This window comes from Penicillium cinerascens (assembly GCF_028974065.1).
Source record: "Penicillium cinerascens strain IBT 15544 chromosome Unknown contig_9_segment0_segment0, whole genome shotgun sequence".
NCBI lineage: Eukaryota > Fungi > Ascomycota > Eurotiomycetes > Eurotiales > Aspergillaceae > Penicillium > Penicillium cinerascens.
Window position 1 is genome coordinate 1,391,286 of NW_026695296.1, and position 22,072 is coordinate 1,413,357.

Consider the following 22,072-nt stretch of genomic DNA (forward strand, 5'->3'; position numbering starts at 1 on the left):
AACCACAACCGTCCTGACCTCCGGGGCAACTGCACTCCGACTGCGCAATTGCTACAGAGGCCAGACAAGCCAAGGCGATAATGGTGAAACGCATTGTTGTTGATGTAACGTATGAGGTGGGGGTGAATAGAGAGATAGTGACGGAAAAGACGGAAGATTACTCGAAGACGAGGCTGACTTTATACCTATCGATAGCAAGAGCTTAACACTGGAGACCCGCATTCAGCCCGTCCGAAACGCTAACACTACCCTCTCGCCCTGCCGCCCACGGTTGCTACGTAATTCCCAGCGGCGTAAATGCTAGCAATTTCTCCGATTGGCCAAATCATATGGCATAAAAGTGTAAGCCGCCGCGGTCACAGGCGCCACAGACGTGGGGATCGCCATGGTGCAGTTACATGGACGGAGCTGTAACCGAGCTCAGGTTCGTATTCGATCTATGCGGTGTGATCCCAATGGCAACCGCTGCGAGAATTGAGAAGGTCGAGTAACAGATCCAGGGCTCGGGCGCCAAACACGCTGTGCTGCCGGGGTTTTCAGCTATGGCAAGGCCAATAGAAGGAGGGTTTAAGTGGGTATAGGCGGGACGGGCTGACAGGGCGTGAACGAGAGGAGAACGAACGAGCGTTCAGCTCCTCCGCGTGGGCGTGCCAACCCAACTACGAACAACGCTTCGGTCGGAATCTCTGATATCCGTCCTCGAGAGATCGCGAGGCCTTTTTGCCATTAGGCGTGCCATTGCAGCAATGGGCCGGATCAGGCTAAAGCCTGCGTGAGATGAGCTGATGACCAGAGACGAGGACCGGTCTTATTCGGGGGTACCCCATTGGAAAGCGCAAAGATCTTCCACGTATGATGCGTACAGGTGTACGTCACCACCTGGCTTTTATTTTTTGTTGAGAAGCTTAGCAAGCGAGCCTTGGAGAAGGCACCCTGGAAAACAAACATGAATGATAAAGTTTTGCGGAGGTGGCGCAGGCAAGTTGGAGGCACGGAGTGCGATGTGAACCCGGTCAATTCAGCCTTTCATATGAAGGACCCCCACCGAAGCCAACCAAATCCTGCAAGCCAAAGCAAACAAGCAACAGTCCTATGTTACGCAGCCAGCCCCCAAACCCAGCCGCTCTGCTGATCAAACCATCCGGCTGTGGGATATCACCACGGTTGCTCTCCAACAGACCCTTGAAGGCAATTGGTCGGTACCCTTCTCCCCAGACGACCGACTGCTAGCCTGCTACTCTGCTGTCCATAGGACAAGGCACTCAAGTCCCTCACCAAAATATCCCTCCCGGTGCCTGAATCTACAACGATGAGACCCACTGGATAGAGCCCAACTGCGACCGGTTGCAAGATTACCCTTGTGACAAAGCCACTCGAAGATGCTATGGCGGCCAGAAGCCCGCCTTGACCCTTCACCAGCGGCACTTTTCCTGCCGCGGTCCCCCTCAGCGACTTCGCGGTAGCGTCGAGACCGAGTTTCACTGCTGCTGAGAGGGACAAGAGGTTGTGGGCTCAGATCGTGACGGCTATCAATGCTACCCTGCTAGCCAAAGATTCAACGGCCGATCCTATTAGAAGGCCTGGAAGAATTGAAGACTTTTGGTGAATGGCGAGTGCGTATGTCCACCTGGTACGGTCGAATCCTTTGTCACCAGAGGCGGTAAGATATGGACCTAATGAACAGACAAAAGCATTTGGCTGATAAAGATCACACTGATCGCCCTCATTACAATTTTGTCCCAGATCTACCACACTATCCATTTAGGGAGAAGGCTGTTTACAATCGAAGGGAAAAACAAGTAGGATTCAGTAATGCAGTATCGTCTATATTGATAGGATAGTTGTAGACCAAAAGATAAATACATGTCCTTGCCCCACGTAAAATAACGAACGCATAACCGGATTTGCCTCTCAAACGTTCCGAACCTATTCATATGAAGCCTCAATATTGTTGCCGACAGGATCGAAAACAAACGCAGCGTAATAGGAGGGCTGGTTGTATTCAGGCCGTGGCCCTGGGGGTCCATTGTAAGTGCCACCAGCTGCAATACCGGCGGAATAAAAGCCATCAACGATGGCGTGGTCTAAGGTTCCCGTTAGAACACATTTAATGAGTAGAAGAGCATAGCCAAGGAACGAAAAGGGATATGATAAGTTCAACAGATAGATCCAGAGAGAACTAAAACCTAAGAAAAACAACACTTACTTTCGGCTTTGAAAGCGAGGTGTACTTTTTGGTTAGTATGGACTTCGTGGTCGGCAGTGATAAAGAAGTCAGGACGGTAGACACCGAGGCCAACACAGTTTTCGACCGGCCTCATCATCTCTTTGTAGCCAAACGGCTTTAGGGCAGATAGATAAAATTTGAGGGTAGCGGAAAACATGCTGGGCGGGACCCGAATGCCAAGATGATCAATGGCCATATCGAAAGAGAGCAGCGTAGTTGGGGAGACAAAATGTGTTGGGGTTTGAAGATCAATTAGAGAGAGGTACAGTATTATGTTGCAGCTCTTCTGGGTAGATAGTCTGAACACGGAGATCGTGAAGCTTAAGAGTATGTTGAGGACCGGATCCATGTACCTTGAATGTACTTTGAGATTGACTTGGAAGATGAAACCCAACTATTCCGTATTTGGACTCCGGTCTTATGTTTTTCTATTCGAACCCATAGTGAAGAGAGTTTGGTCGTGCCCCATATATACGTCACTAGTTCGGGCCCCGCGGACAATATGATCCCTCGTGCAAACTAGTTTGTGTGGGCGCGCCCGTGGCAAAAGATGCTAATGAGATACTGACATGTCCCAGAGAGAGGGAGCTGAGCAGGCCAGTAATTGATTCAATATGGCGAGCTTTGAGTCCGTCGTGGCACAAGCAACACTGCTTATGACTTCGAAAGCGGTGGTTCTTTAATATCTGTAATGTCTGGTGCAATGTCCGCTGCAATTCCTACGAGAGTGCCTGCTTTAATATCTGTGCCTGCGACGGTGCCTGTGCCTGCAGTAGCGCTTGCGTATGGGTAAATGGGACCATCGACCGAGCGAGAAGCAGATAAGAGAAAACTGCTTAAAGTTTCGCAGAAGCTGATTCGCCATTTTGACCTCTCAGAATTGCATTCACTGATGTCGAGGCCTTGAATGCCGATGCGGGTAATCGAGTTGTAGAACTGTATGATCATTTGCATTGACACGGTCCCTTGATATGTATTTGTATACTAGACTGCCTTCGGCACTCCATGATAGAAATTGGGGGCTCCCGGGACGTAGGAAATCTGAAACCTATGATCATAACCTGTCCCCGCTATTACACTTCAGATCTCCCTTCGGCTGGCTTCTCAAACTTCAACCACTTCTCCGGCACCTTATACATCTGCCCTGCTTCCGATGACTCCGAGAACCACTGACTAAATTCTCGAAACTCCCCCTTCGTCACACCCGATCCCGGGCCCAAATCGAAAATCCTTCCATCTGCGGTGTGGAATTCGGATGCCACCACATTAGCAGTACACTCATCATTCAGAATCGAAATTCCGCGACCGATCATGGCGTTCATAGTCTCGACGTGACGCTTCGTAAAGTCGAGAGAGGACTCGCCTTCTCGTCGTACGATATGATTGCTTAATTCGCTTTGGAGGATGATGGAATCAGGATCAGCGCCCTCGACGATGAGGCGGTCGCGCGTCTGGCGTGCCCAAGTCGCATAGTCCCGGGGCGTCTTGTGAACCATGGGCTCGTCGTCTGAATCGTGAGGAAGCCCGTCGTCTCCATGGTCTTGAGCTGATTCAGACATCGTAAGTGCTGCGGCAATGTCCGTTATTCCCAAGTCGTACTGGTCTTCGTTGGAGTTTGGCTGTGCTGACGGAACTGAGGATATTGTGACAGCACATTCGTAGGCAACACCCAAACGTGAACTTAGTCATGTCGGTGACTTTTCTCATTGGCCTATCTTGGGTATCATGCATGTTGACTAACAGGTTACTCCCAATTTATCTGCTTATTTACACTTTACACCTCTATCATCCTCTTCTTTTCACCGTTTTGGGGCCCGATGTATGCGCTGTTCGCGCCTTCCAGTCCGTATTCTATTCGAGGAACCGGCGGTCAACAGACTTACCATATCGGAATTAGCGTGTTTTAAATTAGGGTCCAGGAATTCAAGTCTAAAAGTGTGGAGGTACATCTGATTTCGAATATTACTGTATGCAGTCATTTCCATCTTCAACCACTCCAGAACATACCAGACCGTAGGAAGTCCTCCCTCATAATGGTACTAACGTCAGAGCTGCGATACTGCATCAGATCCTCGCGATGCAGACCACGCACCTGCTCCCGTCCAATCGTCGAGATCGACCGCGCGGATGGGTGGTTCCAGAGCGGGCCAGGGGAATCAGTACGCAGCATATGCGGCGAGGGTAATCCAAATGCATTAGGGGACCTGCTACCCGGCGTACTCCCTGAGAGGGCCGAGCGACGGGGTGCAAACACGGGCAGACGAGCAAAGGATTCAGTATCAGTGGAAACATTGCTCAGACTGAGAGCTGAGATGCTGGAGTTGGGTCTGTTGCGAGTTCCCTGAAGTGGGTAGTTTGAGACTGAGCTGTAGAGGGTTGACATTCCCGATATCCCGGAAGCAGCAGATGAGCGCCATGATTGCACTGCACTGGGTGGGATCGTAATGACTTCTTCATCCACGGCTGTTTGTTCAATGGCTGTTGCGATGTCCGTAGGTTCGAGGATGTCCCCTGAGGCTCGGCTAGCCATAAGCTTGGCAGCCTTGCCAATCCAGAGCATCTGCTCGTGCTCGCGGAGGTATCGATCTCCGCTGAATGACTTCTGCACGATCTGTCGGGTTCGCATGCCTAGTTTCCGGCGTTGCTCCCTCTGCGTGTACATGCGACGTGTGATGGCGGTCACCTCTTCGGGTGTCGGCGAGGATGTGAGAACTGGGACTGGAGAATTGTCGTCGCTGTACTGGTCCCATTCACCAAGCATTGCGAGCATGGAGATCTGGGCTTTGGCTAGTGCCTGGGCGTCATTTGGTGCGACGACTGCGCTGAAGCGTGAGAAGTCGTCCGGGTCGCTAAGCACACGAAGCGAGGCGCCGACGTCTGTGCAGACTACTGGTGCACCGGTGAGAGCGGCTTCACCCAGAGCCAAGGGCAGACCTTCTGACAGGGAGGAGTTCAAGAAGAGCCAGGTGTTTTCCAGAACCTTCAAAGGGTCGGCGGTTCCACGCAGTGTGACTCGGTCGCGAAGACCCTTGGAGGCGATGATCTCCTGGCACTCGGTAGAGTAGGTCGGGGCTTTGTCAATGGCGCCGTAGATATCAAGGTGGTAGTCATCAAACTTCCACTGATTGATGATGATATCCGCAGCCAGAAGTGCGATCTTGATATCCTTGGCATACCAGACGTGCGACAACATGGTCACTGTAGGACGTTCTGATTTGATTTCCTTGACCGGAGAAAATTTCTGCATGTCTGTGATTCCGTTGACGACGGGATCGACCTTGCGGCGGAATGTGTTGCGGTGCTCGATTGTGCCCTGGCAGGTACCAATCTCCACTTCCCAGCCTGGGTTAAAGAAATCAGCACAAGGAAGAATGATGTCAGCATGGTGCAGAGTCAGGACTGAGGTGATTCTCATCAAGCCTAGCAGCGCGTTCCGCACGAATGGTGAAAGCTTGCACAGTGCTGAGGACAGGCAGAGGTTGGTTTCACGCCAGCTGATTGCGTGGTCCCAGATTTGCAGAGTGGCTTTTCTCTTGATCTTGCAGACCACACCGTATGATGCGCTAACGCTGTGGTGGGAGGCCTGGAAAACACTAGGAATCTTGTCTGGAACTGGGATTGAGAAGATAAAGAGGTAGCGGTACCACAGTTCCAGGGCAACTTCGAGAGACGCCATAGTGGGAAGTTCGGTGTCAAACCACTCCGACGAGGGAATGGTGTTGGGCATTTCCTGGGTTAGCCAAAGTTCTCGCCAGGTTTGCTTGACCAGTTCACTGTTCCAGACTTGCGTCCAGTGCCGGGAATCCTGAAAGTAAGTGTTGAGGTTGACCAATGCTCGAGTAGCTTGATGAATATCTGCTTTCGAGAGGCGGATTGCACGGGCTCCTTTCACCAACGCACTGAGAATTGGAATGAAGTTGAGCTTGATATCGAATTCACTGGCCGAGGTGACATTCTCCACCTGGGAATCCAGCTTATTCTCGAACAGACCGTGAGTCGGTGTGAGGAAGTCCAAACCCCAAAGTGGGATCACCTTCAGGGACTGAATATTCCTCTCGGTTTGATGCTTAGGAATACCAAAGTCATTAGCAGACTCGCAGATCATGTGCCACTTGATGCTGCGCAACGAGTTGATCATGTCTCGTCGACAGGCAGAGACACCGCCGCCCTCGTTGGGCCAGGTACCAGTGTCGGCAGCCATGACATGGAGGTTGTCATTTGTGTCAGAGCCGGATTCTTTGGAGCGGGTTGTGACAATAGCGTCACCTCCAGGCCCAAAAGTGAAGAGATCACTTATCTTGATAGCGAGCGGGGTCCAACTGGAGACGTTGTCGTCCAGATCCGCACTTGCCATGACTGCATCTCCATGGAGGTCCATGAACTTCTTTGCCGATTTGAGGCTACCCCAGTCGCGACTGCGCCAGTAAGGAGCAAGTACAGCGTCTCTGCGGAGAATTCGATCATCCATCCATCGAACGATGATACCGTCGATATCAACACGATCCTTCCAGGCCTTCCACATCAATGAGCGGGCACGGGATGTAGATACGGTGAATCGTCTTTTCGTCAAACCTAGAAGTCGAGTGAAGAGGTTCGATCTGAGACTGTCGCAGTGGACAAACGGATTGTCATTGACGAAACTGGTGTACTTCGGCTTGACGAGGACACCCAGGTAGTCGTGCTCGATCATGGGCGGGGTCTGTACTTTCTTGTCATGAAGGAGGGTGAAGATGGTGGGATGGAACTTGTGGTCGTACAGCCAGGTACTTTGGTAGACGTCCCCACTGTCTCTTTGAACAAACGTTGCGCTGGTCACCTTGGAATGAGGAATCCATCGATTGTCCTTCTTCTCCTGACGACGGGGCGGAACACACCACGCAACATTACAGGTAATGTGCGACAGGGAAAACTCGGCGCGCAACAGCTCGTCGTCGAAGTGAGCGTGCTTGCGGTAGTGGTAGAGGAAGCGGACAAGGCTACCATCCTTCATGTACGAGCCTCTCTCGATGAGACCCTTCCGGTTGTATTGGACGGTTTGAAGGTAGTTCTCGCCAGACACGCAACGTCTTCCCAGGGGGATGCGAGTGTTTGATGACTTGACGATCTTCAAGCCCTTCTTGACAGGCATGCGGTAATCATAGTGATACTCGTTGATGACCTTGCCATCTTTAAACTCCTGTTTGATGAGAAGCAGCATTTCACTTGAATAGTTGCTCAAATACTTAAGCGACTTTGCGTCCTTGGGCTCGACCTTGTGCTCACCGGTGTACTGGTACACTTTGAAGCCACCACCGGTCTCCTGGTGTCGGAATGCTGTGAAAGTGCCATCCAGGCTTTGGATAAGGACTCTGTCCTTCTTGACGTGAATCAACATTCCTTTGGTATCGTCCCACAGCCGCTTGATATTCTTGCGGCCATGGAAGAGGAAAAATGATAGACCCAGATCCTGGATTGACTTTGCGTAGATCCAAACCATGTTCAACAGGAAGATTGATGGTACTCGAATCACTGTTGGCAAGGACTTTGCGACGTGGTCAAATTCCCTCTGGAACTCTGGGTCTGCGACCAAAGCAATGACGATAAACTTTACTGCCGTTCCGATTTTGTGGTAGATGTAGTTCAAGGGCGATCTGACAAGAGAAAGAGGAACAGGCAGCTTCCGGGGTATGTAAGATATGTATTCAGCCGTCTCCGGTTCCCTGGGAACAGCCGCCTCTCCAGTTCCGTAGTGCGAGTAGTCAAGAATGCTGGTTGCTGTGGCCGCTCCCAGATTGCACCGTGCAATATGAGTGTCCAGATCATAGGTATCGAATTGGCAAAGCCTCCGCTGGAGCCACTGTCGCTGAGAGTCAGGTAGGCCACAAGATTGTCCAAGACAACGATTGAGGAGCACATTTCGGACGTCCTCTGGTAGCTTGTCCCAGTGCATATCAGCTTCGAAGCCAAGGCAGAGTTGCTTGAGAAGCTCCTTCTTGGCCCAGCTTACGACAAGTTGTGTATTGGCTTCCTCGCGAAGTTGACGTGCCATGGTGTGAGTAACACCTCCGGACACGATTGCCTCGGCGAGCTCGGCGTACTCATGGGGAATGCCCATGATGACCTCGGCAACGGAATGAAGTAAATTTTCAGCGATGATTTGGCAGTTGGCGCTGATATCGAGTCTTTCATCATGGAGACCGTGGATGCTGACAGCCAGTTTGAGGTGAGATCCGGTAGTGCAGCTCAAAGCACGGATTCCAGGGCCTAATGAACCCTGAGGCACAAGCTCAAGAGTAATATCCCCTTTCTCCCATCTAGAGATGGTAGTCTCAACAATGTCCTTCGAGTTAGGGAATGCTTCTTGAATCCGAAGCTCTTGTCGTTGTGACAGCAGAATGCTCTTGATCTCCAACCCGGGATGGGCGGCAGGTTTAACAGCAAAGCGATAGTCGGCTGGGAGAAGCGAAACACTCTCGAAAAAACTTTGCAGCTCTTGCTGCGACCATTCAGGATCAGCCCAGGGAGTGACCAAGGCATGGAATGACTTTCCCAGTGCAACTGGTGACTGAATCTTGCGCGGCATACTCATATTGGAGTTCAGGAAAGCCAAAATACCCACAGTCCAGGTTGCAGATCCAAGTCCAATTACTTGTGCGTATATGAAATTTGGAAGGCAGACCTTGAGCGCAATTCCAACCGGCAGACCCACGCAGACACCGACCAGAAGGGGCTTCAACGCGTGAGGTCCTAGGAAGATCTTGGTGTACTGGTACCAGATCAGACCGGTATAGGAGAGCACATAAGTAAAGAACATGATCGTAGCTCGCATGGATGCCTGGAACGACCAAAGGAGAGCCGTAGAGATAGCAAGACTCCAGACATGCCACAAAAGGAACCTGAAGAGAGTGCGCCAGTAGACCTTCCGTCGGAACTGTACATCGCCCTTCTGCGAGGTGCGAATTTCGTTGGGATTCTTCAAAGCGGAAGTTATCTTGCCACCGATAGCGACATGCAGTTCCTGGGCCTTCGTGTCGATGAGTACGGCGCCGATCAAATAATAGGCCAGTGCAAAGCCGACGGCCATACGGTTTGGATCCGTCAAAGATGCCGTCAGACCGACTAAGTGATTGCCACTTAGCAGTTGAACCCACTTGTCGAGAAGAGCAATGACAAAGTACAAAATGCCACAGCCGATCTCCGTGCTTGATTGCCGCCAGTGAATGAAAGCGCTGTGAAGCTTGAGGCCCTTTTGTGAGTTGCGTAGGGTGTCCAGGGCAACCTTAGTCTGGATGTTCCAGCCCGAACTGAACGGTATTGGACGTGGAACATCGGCATATCGGCAGTACCAATCCAAAAGGAAGTTGGTGGACTCCCAGTCGCGAGCAAGCTCCTTGACTAGCTGGTCGGTGTTGGACTTGGTAAAAAGACTACGGGAGTTCTCGGCCATAACATCATTCAACATAGCCTCTCTGGCCAGCTTGAGGGCGGCCGGATCACTGTGATTACCGAAGACCTTTTCGTCATTGTTGCCGTAGGCGGAGATGTACCACTTGCGGATCTCGGTATCATCGGTGCGCCGGATGGTCTGGTACCAAGTCACCCATTTTGAGGTAGTCGAACGAAGGGAAAGTAGGAGCACGCCAATAAACACGTAGATCACAGCCAGGTAGATGGCAGAATCGTTCCCAGCAAACGTTGTAATGATTGGTGACAAAAAGAGAATTGGAATGCACACGAAGATTCCCTTGCGTCCCGAGAGGAACGTCGACCCAGGGTAGCTGAAGCTTGCAAGGGCGGCAAAGGCCGAGAAATAGATAGTCAATGCAATCAGGTACAGGTAAAAAATTATACCCGCGCGCGGGTTCCTGACACTAGAGATGGCCACGAGACCTATCAAGCCACCGGCCACGGTGAAAGCAATACCGGCAAGGAGGCGGATCAGCACGAACATATTGGCAGCAGCGAATGCCATGGAAATGAGGTAGTATGATCCACCGTATGCAATCCATGTACCGATACCGCCCGAGAGCAAGAGCGAGATCATGAGTGCCATCGTAGCGCTGTCTTGCTCTTCGTACGTCATGTATGCCGAGAGATACAGACCACGTCCGATGAAGGTGAGTAGAAGGATATCGATAAGAGCCGGGACGGCAAAAACACTCAAGAACGTAAACCGCTGGTATCCACGCATGGGCTTCGCTTTGTTTTCAGGGTCGCAATCAATCTGGGCTCCAGCGTAGGCTGTTGCCATTTCAGGTGCACCGTTGATCCAGCTCGGCGGCTGATTCTTGGTGTAGTAGGCTCTGAAACGATCGGATAGAAGCTTGCCGAATACGCTAGGATTGACATCAAAGTAGGCTTCGCATCGGGAACCGAGCGCAAAGGATTCGGCAAAAGCAGCGGCTTGATCGAAGTGGTTGTTGAACAGAGGATTCCGGTCTGTCACCTCTTCGTATATTTCATCGAAAGCTCCCTTTCTTGCAGCGCAGAATACTGCGAGTGCTATCATGTCTACGAATGCATCGACATTGTTGTCTTGCATCAGCTCGCCAAGCCCCTTAGTAATGCTCATAAGGTCGTTCTCCCGATGGGCTTTTAGTACCTGAGTGAAAACCTTGTCAACCTGGTGGAAGAGATCGAGCGATGCTTCGAGTGAAGGATGGCTGCATTGCTGATCTTTATACCAGTTGATACGCGATTTGACCAAGTCTTCGGCAGTGATAGATCCATTGAGGTAGTTGACCGTGTTGAGCTCTTTCAGTTGAGCAAAAGAGGGGGCAGTAACCAACTGCTTGCGGATGTAGGCACAAATATTGTCATTGATGCCGCTTACCACATCGGTAAGTGTCAGGTGTTGCAGCAGAAGCAGTCGCTCTTCCGGTCCGAGAACATCGATATCCTGAACAACACGGCGAGGAAGGCCAGTGTTAGGAGCCAGGTCTTGAGACCACTCTGCAAGTGCAGTCTCTGCCTCAAATGAAACATGGCGAGGGAATCCCTTTGCAGACAAAAATGTGTGAAGGATGGTACCGGCGAGGCCCTGGGCATTCTTAGACACGAAGATGTCAACATTCTCGTCTTCGAGTTGGTACACCGCCCAGAATCGAGAGCTGGGGGCCTTTCTGAGTCCGGAATCAAGGGCAAGATTCACGGTTAATGCGTCGTTTGTGGCCAAATCGGCAAGCTCTTTGATCGCGGCTGCGACTTGGCCCTCGCTTTCCGGGCAAGGGGCAGCCTCTTGAAAACGACGGAAAAGAATTCCAATGCTGTGAATTTTCGTTGAAGGAACAGGGTGAAGAAGGCAAAGTTCCTTCAAGCGCTGTTGGGATTGAAGAATCTCTGCGAAAGCCATGGGTGTGGAGTCCGAGCCCAGGGGGAAGCAACCAAGATGGCCGTAATGCTGTCCAGACATGGAGACCGAGAGAGGATTTCCTTGAGATTTCACCTGTGCAACCCACTCGGGAGGGTCACGGAGACGAATTGGGGGGCTATCGGGGGTCTTCTCCTCGCTTTCCTCGCAGTCAAGGAGACGGTTGACTGTTGGGACCAGTGGCCGAAGTTTATTCCATCCTGTCTTGGCTGGAGAATGTCGTGAAATTTGAAGATTAGAACGCCATAAATCATGTGCCTTCATAACCTCTGCATCCTTCAGCCACCCAAAGGCCGGCAGGGGCTCAGGGGTCTGGATGTTCAAGTCGGCGTTGCGCAACGAAGCCTCGGTGCCGATCCAAGCGATGGCACTGTAGAAGTTGCACCACGACAGAGAACGTCGAACAACCGCATTCGCCAAAGCCGCATCATCATTAACAGTTTCCCACATCAAGACGGCAAAGTCTCTCATACAAGACTCAGAGACAAAGGCTTTGATGGTCGGTTGCATGTTGGTCATCTGGAAATAGTCGCGTTTCTTGCCCGTGGGCATGATACTGGCATTGCGAATCACCAATCCCGAAACAGCACGGTTTTGCAGGGATTTTCTGTTTTTTAAAAAACCCGGTGATCCAGTCTCTAGATAGACCACCAAGCCCAGGCCGCTGATCGCTTCGAAAAGCTTTGCTTGGATTGATGGCGTACTCAGATCTTCCCAATTAGCGAAAAGAATGCCGGAGAATGCGGTGTGGTTAAAGTTGTTGGCGAGCATCGTCTCAAGTGTCTCGATAATTGACAATGTCGTCTGCTTTCGTGGGACAACGCGCGCAAGGTCGATCCTTCCCAGGATCTGACACGGCGAGTGCCGGATGTTCTCGGCCACGCCATTTTGGAACGGATCTACGATCAGAAGATCCCATTGCTTCAATATGCGCTCCTGTGATGCTTGCCCCTTTTCGAAGCTTCCAAGGTAAACGCCGAATGACTGCGGCTTTTGCTTCTTCAGACAGGTGTTGCCCAAATTAAGCTCTCGACGAGCCAATTGATCAAGGCGCTGGGCCACATTGGCGGGAACTTTGTCAGATTGTGCCCATTTCTATTGAACAAAGCACAAAGTCAGTGTAAAAGGTAGCAGGGAAAAGAATATATTTCCGAGGGACCCTACCTTGTAAATTTTGATTATCCTCTTCACCGCAGACCATAAAATGTGAACACCTCCGATAGTGATACAGGCCAGTAATACTCCGATCAAAAGCTGAAATTAAATCAGTAATTTGGTTCCCGACGCGTAGAAATGCATGTGGTTGTGAAAAAGTCGGGATAACGCACAAATTGCCACCAGTGGCCTTTCATCGACTCCCACCCAAGTGGGTGTACGGAAAGGATTTTCGCCATTGCGGACATTCGCGAGGCCTCGACCTGGTCTCGTCTTAAAGTAAATAGGTATAAAATAACAGCAATGTTCGTAAGAAACTATCGCTGCCCAAAGGAACAATTAATGCATGGCTGATATGGACGGCAGGTATTGAAAGCGAGTGACAATAGTAAAGAACAAAGGTCGGACGGATGAACTGGATGTGAGAAACGCAGTAATGGGAGCAAAGAAGGCTTAGATCTGAACCTTGACTCTGGAATTATCGCGGACGAGCCCGATTTCAATGTACACTTGCCTCGCCCCGGGAGAACAGAAAGCGCCTCTCGCTTGTTCGCTGTTTTTGCCAGGGACCAAGACACTTGGCAAACAGCGCAAAAGAACCTTTGTGAGCAAAAATAGAAGACAAAAAGTTCTCTTAGACGGAGGCCAAGCACTACCACTAAGAGACGCACTAGGGGGTCCGACAAGACACGCGGTGGAGTCATTTAGCTACAGCTCATATGTACCCGATGCCATGTGTGGCAAAGACCCCGTTTCCCATGCGATCGGTACCGTGGCATTGTTTTCTAGTCCGCCGTGTACGCAGATCGGAATATGCCGTGTCTCCTGACTCCGCAATGCCGGTGCATATCCTATCTATCCTTTCTTTTCGGGCTGACCCCATAGCATTGTCCAATATTTGGTATACTTTTCTCTGTCTTGACGAAGCGGTTGATGCATGGCGTGAGACAAGGTCTGGACTTCTCCAGATGCTGATGACTGGACGACCCACTGAGCTGACGGTTCTCCGATTTGATTTTACAGGTTTAGCGCAGGAGCTAACAGGTCGCGGAAGACCCGATGATGGGATTGTTGCCCAAAGTGGATTGATTAGTCGGTACCCGAAATTAGTATGTGTAATACATGTAATAAGTCATAGTTTCAAATTACCAAAACGTTCATACAGTACGTTACCAGCCATCGAAATGATCACGCTTCCTGCAGGAAATCTCCACCCTCGTCTGCCATGACCCTTTGACAAACCACCAATTGTAAATCCTAACAAACTCCGAGTACCAAGTCCATGTCTCTAGGGTTCCATCGCACCCATTCACCCGATCTGACATCCTACAATCCTCGGGAAGCAAAATCCGTCCCATCAAGCCCCGCTTAAACAGACACGCCACACAGACTCCCGATATAGAGACAGTCAATCCTTGTGGAGATGATTCTCGCTTAACGACATTAAGTGTAGTCAATCAAGGCGATAGGTCTGCAAGACTTCAGTAGAACTCCACAAAGTAAATAAAGATGCTGACGATCACGACTCCTTGGAGAATATATGCAATCTAACTCACGTCGCCTGCATTCGGGCCCCATCTCTTACTCGCCATTCGTTATTTGTGCATGGCCCATGCCCCCCGGTCAATATCAAGATGGCTGCTCTTCCCGTCTGGGCTTTGAAGGTGGCCTGCTACTACGGCATTATAACATGCAACACCCGCCCCGGAGTTTGGAGCAACGGCAAGCCTTCAGTCGTTGCTTGGGAGCCTCCCCACACCACAACTACTCAAAAGACAACTACAACGCGTATTGTGAAGGCGACTACCACCGGTCTGCCTGATTTCACCACCACTACTCATTCCTTGACTACCACCACTGCTGCTTTGAATACTTTCACAATCGCTTTGCCTTCTGACACGAGTGTCATTGTCACTGTCCCTATTGAGACTGTTTCGCCAGCTACCTCATCTCCTTCGACCTTTCTTATCTCGACCTCGGCGTCCTTGATAAATACCTTGAGCTCTCCCGCTGGTTCATCATCATCATCATCATCAGCAGCCTCTTCCAGCTCGCCTACTTCTAGCTCTGCACCCGGTTCTTCTGTAGCTTACAGCTCGGCCTCGTTCAATCCCTCCCCAAGCTCTTTGATATCATCATCGACCATGGCCTCCTCTGCAGTCTCCATCTCGGCGAGTGCTCCCGCAGCTCCTGTCAGTCATGCTACTGTTGCCAGCAACATTCTGGTGATTGCAAAGGATACCGCGTCTGCCGGTGTTGCTTCCTCCGGTCTCAATGCCTACGGTATTCCATTCACCACTTTGATTGTTCCTCAGGCTGGTGTCAAACTCCCCGCTTTCAACACCAGTGCTGGAGGTAAATTCGGCGGCATTGTCGTTGCCTCTGAAGTCAGCTACGACTATGGAACCGATGGCTACCAGAGTGCTCTATCCACCGACCAGTGGAACCAGCTGTACGCTTATCAGCTTGAGTATGGCGTCCGCATGGTTCAGTACGACGTCTATCCCGGCCCTAACTACGGCACCACTGTCGTTGGCGATGGTTGCTGTGCTTCTGGCGTCGAGCAGGATGTTTCCTTTACCGATATCAGTGACTTCCCCACCTCTGGTCTGAAGACTGGCGCTGGTGTCAGCACTGAGGGCCTGTGGCACTACCCTGCTACTATCAGCAACACCACATCCACCAAGCAGATTGCTGCCTTCGCTGCCAACTCGGTCACTAATCGCGAAACTGTTGCTGCTGTCATTAACGACTTTGATGGTCGTCAGCAGATGGCTTTCTTCATCGGCTTTGACACTACTTGGAGTGCCACCTCGAGTTATCTGCAGCACGCCTGGATTACCTGGATTACACGCGGTATCTATGCTGGATACCGTCGTGTCAACCTGAACACCCAGATTGATGACATGTTCCTGGAGACCGACATCTACTCGCCCAGTGGCAAGACTTTCCGTATCCGCACCCAGGACATGGAGGGCATCAAAAACTGGATTCCTACTATTCTTGCCAAGATGAACTCCGGCAGTGTCTATTTCCCTGAGGTTGGTCACAACGGTAATGGAAATATTGAGAACTCCTCAGACACCGACGCAGGATACACTGCCTGCAATGGTGGCGGCATCGAGTACGACTCCCCTCCAGACACTGCCCTTGAGTTCCAGAAGCCCTTGGGTACCGGTACCAATTTGTGGCCCGCTACTCCTACCGTCTACGACTGGACCACCGCCTGCACCAAAATGGACCCTCTCCTCATCTGGTGGACCACCACCGACAACCTGAACAACTTCGGTTCCATCTCCCACACCTTCACGCACGAAGAGCAGGATAATGCCACCTACTCCGATGTCTACAAAGAGATTACCTTCAATCAGGCCTGGCTGAAGCAGGTCGGAATAGACCAGTCCAAGCACTTCACTGCCAACGGTATCATCCCCCCGGCCATAACTGGTCTGCACAACGGCGACGCACTTCGAGCCTGGTACGAGAATGGCATCACCAACTGTGTCGGTGATAACACCCGTCCCGCTCTCCTCAACACTGAGAACGTCCACTGGCCCTACTGGACCGTGACTGCCACAGACGGCTTCGATGGCATGCAGGTCAACCCCCGCTGGGCTACTCGCATCTACTACAACTGCGACACTCCCGCCTGTACCGTGGCCGAGTGGATCGCCACCTCCGCCGGCAGCGGCACCTTCGACGACCTCCTCGCAACCGAGAAAGCCGATACCATGCGCCACCTGTTTGGTCTTTACCATGAAGGCTACATGTTCCACCAGGCCAACCTGCGCAACGCCGACGTTGACGCCATCACCATCAATGGTGTCTCCGCCAAGTACTCCATCTTCCAGGCCTGGGTCGAGACTCAGGTCCAGGAGTTCGTCCGTCTTGTCGACTGGCCCCTGGTGACTCTCAAGCACGCCGATATGTCTGCCGCTTTTCTGGCCCGTTTTAACCGTGATAAGTGTGGCTACACACTCAGCTACACCACCGCCGACCAGAAGATCACAGCGGTGACTGTCTCTGCTACTGGCAACACTTGCAGCGAGCCTATCCCTGTGACCTTTCCCGTTGCTCCTTCTAGCACCCATGGCTTCACCACCGAACAGCTGGGCAGTGACCCCCTGACTGTCTGGGTCCAGCTGTCCGGATCGCCGGTTACTTTCACACTGGCTACTCCCATTGATCTTGTCTAATACGTCTGACTTGCATTGTCTCAAAAGCCTTTGCAAATACTACTGACTAATTTCTTTGCTTTATTGAATCTGAATTTTGCATCTCGTGTGTACATATGTTGATAGTAGTTATTGTACTGGATGGAATGGAATGTAGTGTGATGAAAACATGACTTAACGATTTGCATTATCTCTGTTTGTGATTGAAAGATTAATCAAACCATTGGAATTTCTAGATTAGAGATGTCTCGGCCACTTTCAAAGGGGGGTTTAGCGTATTGTAGATTGCTTCAATTCAGGTAGGTAACGCGGATGAAGGGCTTCGCACAATCAATCTCGATAGATATATTGAGACTAAGAAGGAATGGACTTTAAAAAGTACACACGTACATAGAGAAGCAGCGGTCTAGTATTGAATGCTGAAGATAAGTATATCTCTCTATTTACATGTGCAAAAGTCCTCTCTACTCTGTTCCTCCCACCCGAGATAAAACGAGCCCGGGGAATTATCTGCTTCTGACAGCGCGTACCTGAATGCACGCCTCCCGTGGTCGTACAACATCCACCCGCAGACGCAAAGCCACCCCTGTGGTGGCGGGCAATACGATGTCAAGCATGCACAGCAACCTCATCCGGCTCCGAAACATGCCACGCCCCGAATCTCACCTCCAAGACGGGACATTGGTCACAGCAAATGAATCCCGTGTTATGATCATTGGCACCCCGATTCAGACATAGTACAAGCCATGTTTACGACCGAGGCTGAGTCTCTTCCCTAACCTGCCCGAGCCCTGCAAGTGAGGGGGCAAACATTTACCAAAGTACCGATCCTACATGGCAATTCATTCGCCCAGAGATGAAGAAACCGCCGAGCGTGAGGGAATTACGACCTAGAGAGCCTTGGCACGGAAGTGACCTTTCTAATACCCGAGAACGTCGGCAGGGGTAAATTCTCGTATGCAAATCATGCATCTGGGCCTTGACGGTTGTGGCGCGGGGCGCAGTTGCGGGAGAATCAGACAATTGGGTTATCTTAGATCGCATCAGGAAAAATAAATACAAGATAAAATAATTTTCCCGATCTGAATTCACGGTGGATGTGGGTACCACTGCAAGAGAACTTGAGAGAATCATGCAAAGTGGTAAAAACAAGCGAAGATGCAGTCTCCGTTGCAGCCAAGACGTTGGAATACTGGCCGTGTTTCCAAGATTCAAGGGATGAGAAGTCAAATGATGGGGATCCTGATCCTAAGATAGCACCAGAATATACTGCTGCCAATCATGTAGTATATCAGTAATCGGCCTGACCAAAAATCGGTGAAACAGGTGCAAAGTAAAAGAGAAAGAAAAAAAGTGACCAGGGCGGTATGGAATACGCAACCGTACAGGATGTATCAAACAGTGTACCAGAGTGGAGTGTATTGGAAAATACATAGATTGACTTGGCGGGGATCATAACCTAACGCTAAAACGCTAAGGACTCCAGCCGAAATCCAAAATCACCCTAAAACTCACCGTAGACTCACATTTGCCGCTTGCCAGCGCATGCAGCACGAATGCCGGTGCTCATTGGCGGGGTTCCATCATCATCACTCCCCAAATTGTGCTGTATCATATTTCCTTAGCCGAGGGCATTGGATTAAAAGTCGGCGTTCGGGGTGTACCGTTGGTCCCTGAACGGGCTGGCTGCAGCTGACTCCGACTGTTTACCCTCGCGTGGCCCTGTCTAGCACTAAACTCGATCTCAACATCATCTCCCGCGTGAATGAAACTGCATATTTCTTGGCGCGTCGATGCATTCGAGGCTTCGCGACTGCCTTGGCGTCTTGGCGGGACCTATGCCGGTCTTTGTGTTTTCTTGCAATGGCGCAATATTTGGAATTCGCGGTCCCCGGTCCGTCGGTTCTTTCTTGTCCCTCCTGGTTCCATTGGGGTTACTGTGGCTTTGCAGTGTGGTATCGCCCTTCAATCCGGTCTGGCTATACACCTTTCTGCTTGAGTGAATCTTGCTGCCTGACCTCGGACCCAATGAACGGACCACGATGATCGCGTGGGAACTCGGTAGATCAACATCGGTTCCACCACCTTATTTTACTTCTTTGGCCCGTGGTCTGGATCCCGCCCTATACGGATCTCGCCATCGATAATTGTGCAGCTCCCCCATCTTGGCGCACTTTTGTCGCACTTGGCGTCCTAGTTTTCCTGTCCATTTCATTTCCTATTTTTTGCCTCTTTCTGTAGCCTATGATTTTTTTCCCTTTCGTAGGTTAGGGGTCACTTAATGCATAGGCCCGAGGAGAGCTAATGATTTAGCCCGGGGTGACATCCGGAGTCCTACTTTGAACTGGTGCCTTGAGCTCCGGACCGCCGCAGCCACAGCCACAGCCCCAAACCCCTGCGTTCTGGCCCGCCTTGTTGGACCGTTCAAAGATTCTTTATATCCTTGATTTACTTTATCTCGTCTATCGCTCATTTTCAATCAGTTCCTGCATGATAATGCCAGTCGGTCGCAGCTAACCAGAGCTAAACTGCCACGCAACACTCCCCATTTGTTTGTTTCAACTTCGAATTTACCCATGTCTTTGAAAGGAGCTGCCCCGGGATGGTCGACCAGGAAGAAGATCTTGGTATTCTCAATCATCGGCATCATCATCGTCGCCCTTGGAGTCGGCCTTGGAGTTGGATTAGGAGTTGGGCTCAACCACAACAACGGCGGAGGTGAAGGTAACGGCAGCGGCACCGGTGGAAACGGAGGAACAGGCACCGGTGGAAACGGTACATCGAGCGGAAATACGACCGTGAAGTGGCAGCCGGAAGTGGGCATCAAATGGCAGATCGAGCTGCTGTACGCGCTGAACGACACCTCCGTAGACGCGCACGTCTATGACATCGACCTCTTCGATAACCCCAAGTCGACCATTGCCAATCTCCAGGGAATGGGCCGCAAGGTTATCTGCTACTTCTCCGCCGGCACATACGAAAACTGGCGTTCGGATGCGAACGAGTTCCTGTCTTCAGACAAGGGCAACAACCTGGCCGACTGGCCCGGCGAGAAATGGCTGAATACCAGCTCGGCCAACGTGCGCAAGATCATGCAGCAACGCCTCGATATGGCTGTAACCAAGGGCTGTGACGGTGTTGATCCGGACAACATCGACGCTTACGATAATTCTAACGGGCTTGACCTCACCCAGGATGATGCGATCAACTACGTCAACTGGCTTGCTTCGGAGTCGCACAGCCGTGGTCTGTCCCTCGGACTCAAGAACGGGGGCGATATTATCCACTCGGTGCTGGGCAACATGCAGTGGTCTGTCAATGAGCAGTGTGCTCAGTACTCGGAGTGCGATACTTATGCAGCGTTTACTGCTGCGAACAAGCCCGTTTTCCACATCGAGTATCCCAAGGGCGATACCGATGATGACGATAATGTGACCGCGAAGCAAATGTCGTCTGCTTGCAATGCTGCAAGTGCTGGGAATTTCTCGACTGTGATTAAGAACATGAATTTGAACAACTGGGTGGAATACTGCCCTTGAACGTGTATATGTACAGAACATTGGTGTTTTGGAGAAAGCGATCATCTACACAATATTACTTCAAACTTTGGAATACTTGCACTTCAAAAATTTTCACTTTGCCGTATTCTCCTATACTGCTAATCCGTACAATTGCACCCCTACTTGATTTTTCCGTACGACATCAACTCGTGACACCACAGAATCAGTCGCGGAATTCCAAGTAACTCCGAAAATCGAGTCAAGTCATCCATCGCCATTTCTTGCCACCATTACGACATTAGACACCGGAGCCCAGCCAAGAACCGAGTCCCACCGACAGCTCTACTCCAAACCTCGCCACGGAGAAATCAGAAACTGCCCACGCCTCACACAGAAAGCCAAGCTCTCGTATTCATGCTGGGCGCGGCGCATTCTACTCAGTGTAGCCGACACAAACGGGAACTCCGGATCCAGCATCCCTGCAATAATGATATCTGAAAGCGTTTCCAAGGTACACCCTACAGCCCTGGAGTGATAAAAATAGATTCTTGGCAAGTCTACCTCCAATTCTTTCGAAAAGATCACCTATCTATTGACCGACCCTTATAGGTGATGTTTTATAGAGCAATGGACGTGTCTCTTGGATGCGATCCAAAAAGTAGAGATCGAAGCGGCGAGACGTCCACGCGTCCGCGGTTTACTGCATTGGCACCTTTGGTATCTGCACAGTCGCTGCACGTGGTACGTGTCTCATTGGTAAGGTTTTGAGGAGTTTTTGCTGTGGTGGATGTGACAGATGGGTGCAGTAGTGGGCCCATCGCGTTTTTATTTTCAACTAGGTTATGGGGATGTGTAACTATGCTTGTATTTTTCATTCTGCTTCACAAGGGTTGAGTTACGGTAGTCGCAATAGGTACGGCAATCACAATTAGACTCTGCCATTTTCTCCTGGACTCAAGGTCGTCGTACGACCTTACCAAGCCCGACTTCGAGCTCTCCCTGCAGGGGTACCCATCAACTCAGCTCGACGGCTGGACGCTCACGACACGTTTCCGAGCCGAACGCCATAGGAAAACTTAAACCGACAGGGATCCTTGGTCGGCGGTAAGCCGGTCTCTATTAGTGCCTTTTATCTCTGTCCCGAGACACGGAGAGGATCCGTGAAGAGGAGTCGAACTTAATCTTGAATTCTACGTTGGGATTTCAACTGGGGAGTGCAAAAAGGTAAACATACGATCCGTGGATGCGATCGTAAGTGGAGTTCGGTCCAATCGCGGGCAGATCCACGAACCACGAACCATGAAGATCCAATTTAGTATTGGAACGGACTTTCAGCTCCACTTATGCCACTACTTCGCTAGTGGATCTTCGGGTGTACCAGAAACCGATTCTAGACTTGAGTGTTTCGGTTGGAGATTTTCAATTTCTGTTGTTCGCTCGGACGATACTCCACGATTCGAACCCCCAGCGTTAGAATCGGATATCCACTTTTCCACGTTTTCCTCCGATACCAATTTTCGAGCACACCGTGGTTCACGCAGCATACAAACCGACAGTTGATGAAAGTAATCCAGAACGGAATGTGTACAGGGGTCCTCTGTATAATGGACTCAGCTAGCGGGTTCAACCCATCCAGCTCCCGTTCAACAGTTTGAAGGCGTACCGT

At 51.0% G+C, this 22,072-nt stretch overlaps 4 protein-coding genes across 4 annotated transcripts; 2 read left to right on the plus strand and 2 right to left on the minus strand.

The window, feature by feature from the left end:
• Window positions 1-1,926: 1,926 nt before the first annotated feature.
• N7498_007372 (VOC family protein) lies at window positions 1,927-2,423 on the minus strand (the record flags this gene model as incomplete). The annotated part of the gene is made up of 2 exons (XM_058454434.1): window positions 1,927-2,084; window positions 2,207-2,423. 2 exons carry the CDS (start codon window positions 2,421-2,423, stop codon window positions 1,927-1,929), a joined length of 375 nt encoding a protein of 124 aa, XP_058306683.1.
• Window positions 2,424-3,300: 877 nt separating this feature from the next.
• gtb3 (glycosyltransferase family 4 protein) lies at window positions 3,301-12,970 on the minus strand (the record flags this gene model as incomplete). The annotated part of the gene is made up of 4 exons (XM_058454435.1): window positions 3,301-3,860; window positions 4,235-12,671; window positions 12,741-12,830; window positions 12,905-12,970. The coding sequence occupies 4 exons, from the start codon at window positions 12,968-12,970 to the stop codon at window positions 3,301-3,303; spliced, it is 9,153 nt and encodes a 3,050-aa protein (XP_058306684.1).
• A 1,395-nt stretch (window positions 12,971-14,365) lies between these two features.
• agd3 (putative extracellular serine-rich protein) lies at window positions 14,366-16,927 on the plus strand (the record flags this gene model as incomplete). Its single annotated transcript, XM_058454436.1, has 1 exon — window positions 14,366-16,927. The coding sequence occupies one exon, from the start codon at window positions 14,366-14,368 to the stop codon at window positions 16,925-16,927; it is 2,562 nt and encodes an 853-aa protein (XP_058306685.1).
• Window positions 16,928-19,482: 2,555 nt separating this feature from the next.
• On the plus strand, window positions 19,483-20,445 carry N7498_007375 (endo alpha-1,4 polygalactosaminidase; the record flags this gene model as incomplete). Its single annotated transcript, XM_058454437.1, has 1 exon — window positions 19,483-20,445. The coding sequence occupies one exon, from the start codon at window positions 19,483-19,485 to the stop codon at window positions 20,443-20,445; it is 963 nt and encodes a 320-aa protein (XP_058306686.1).
• Window positions 20,446-22,072: the final 1,627 nt, after the last annotated feature.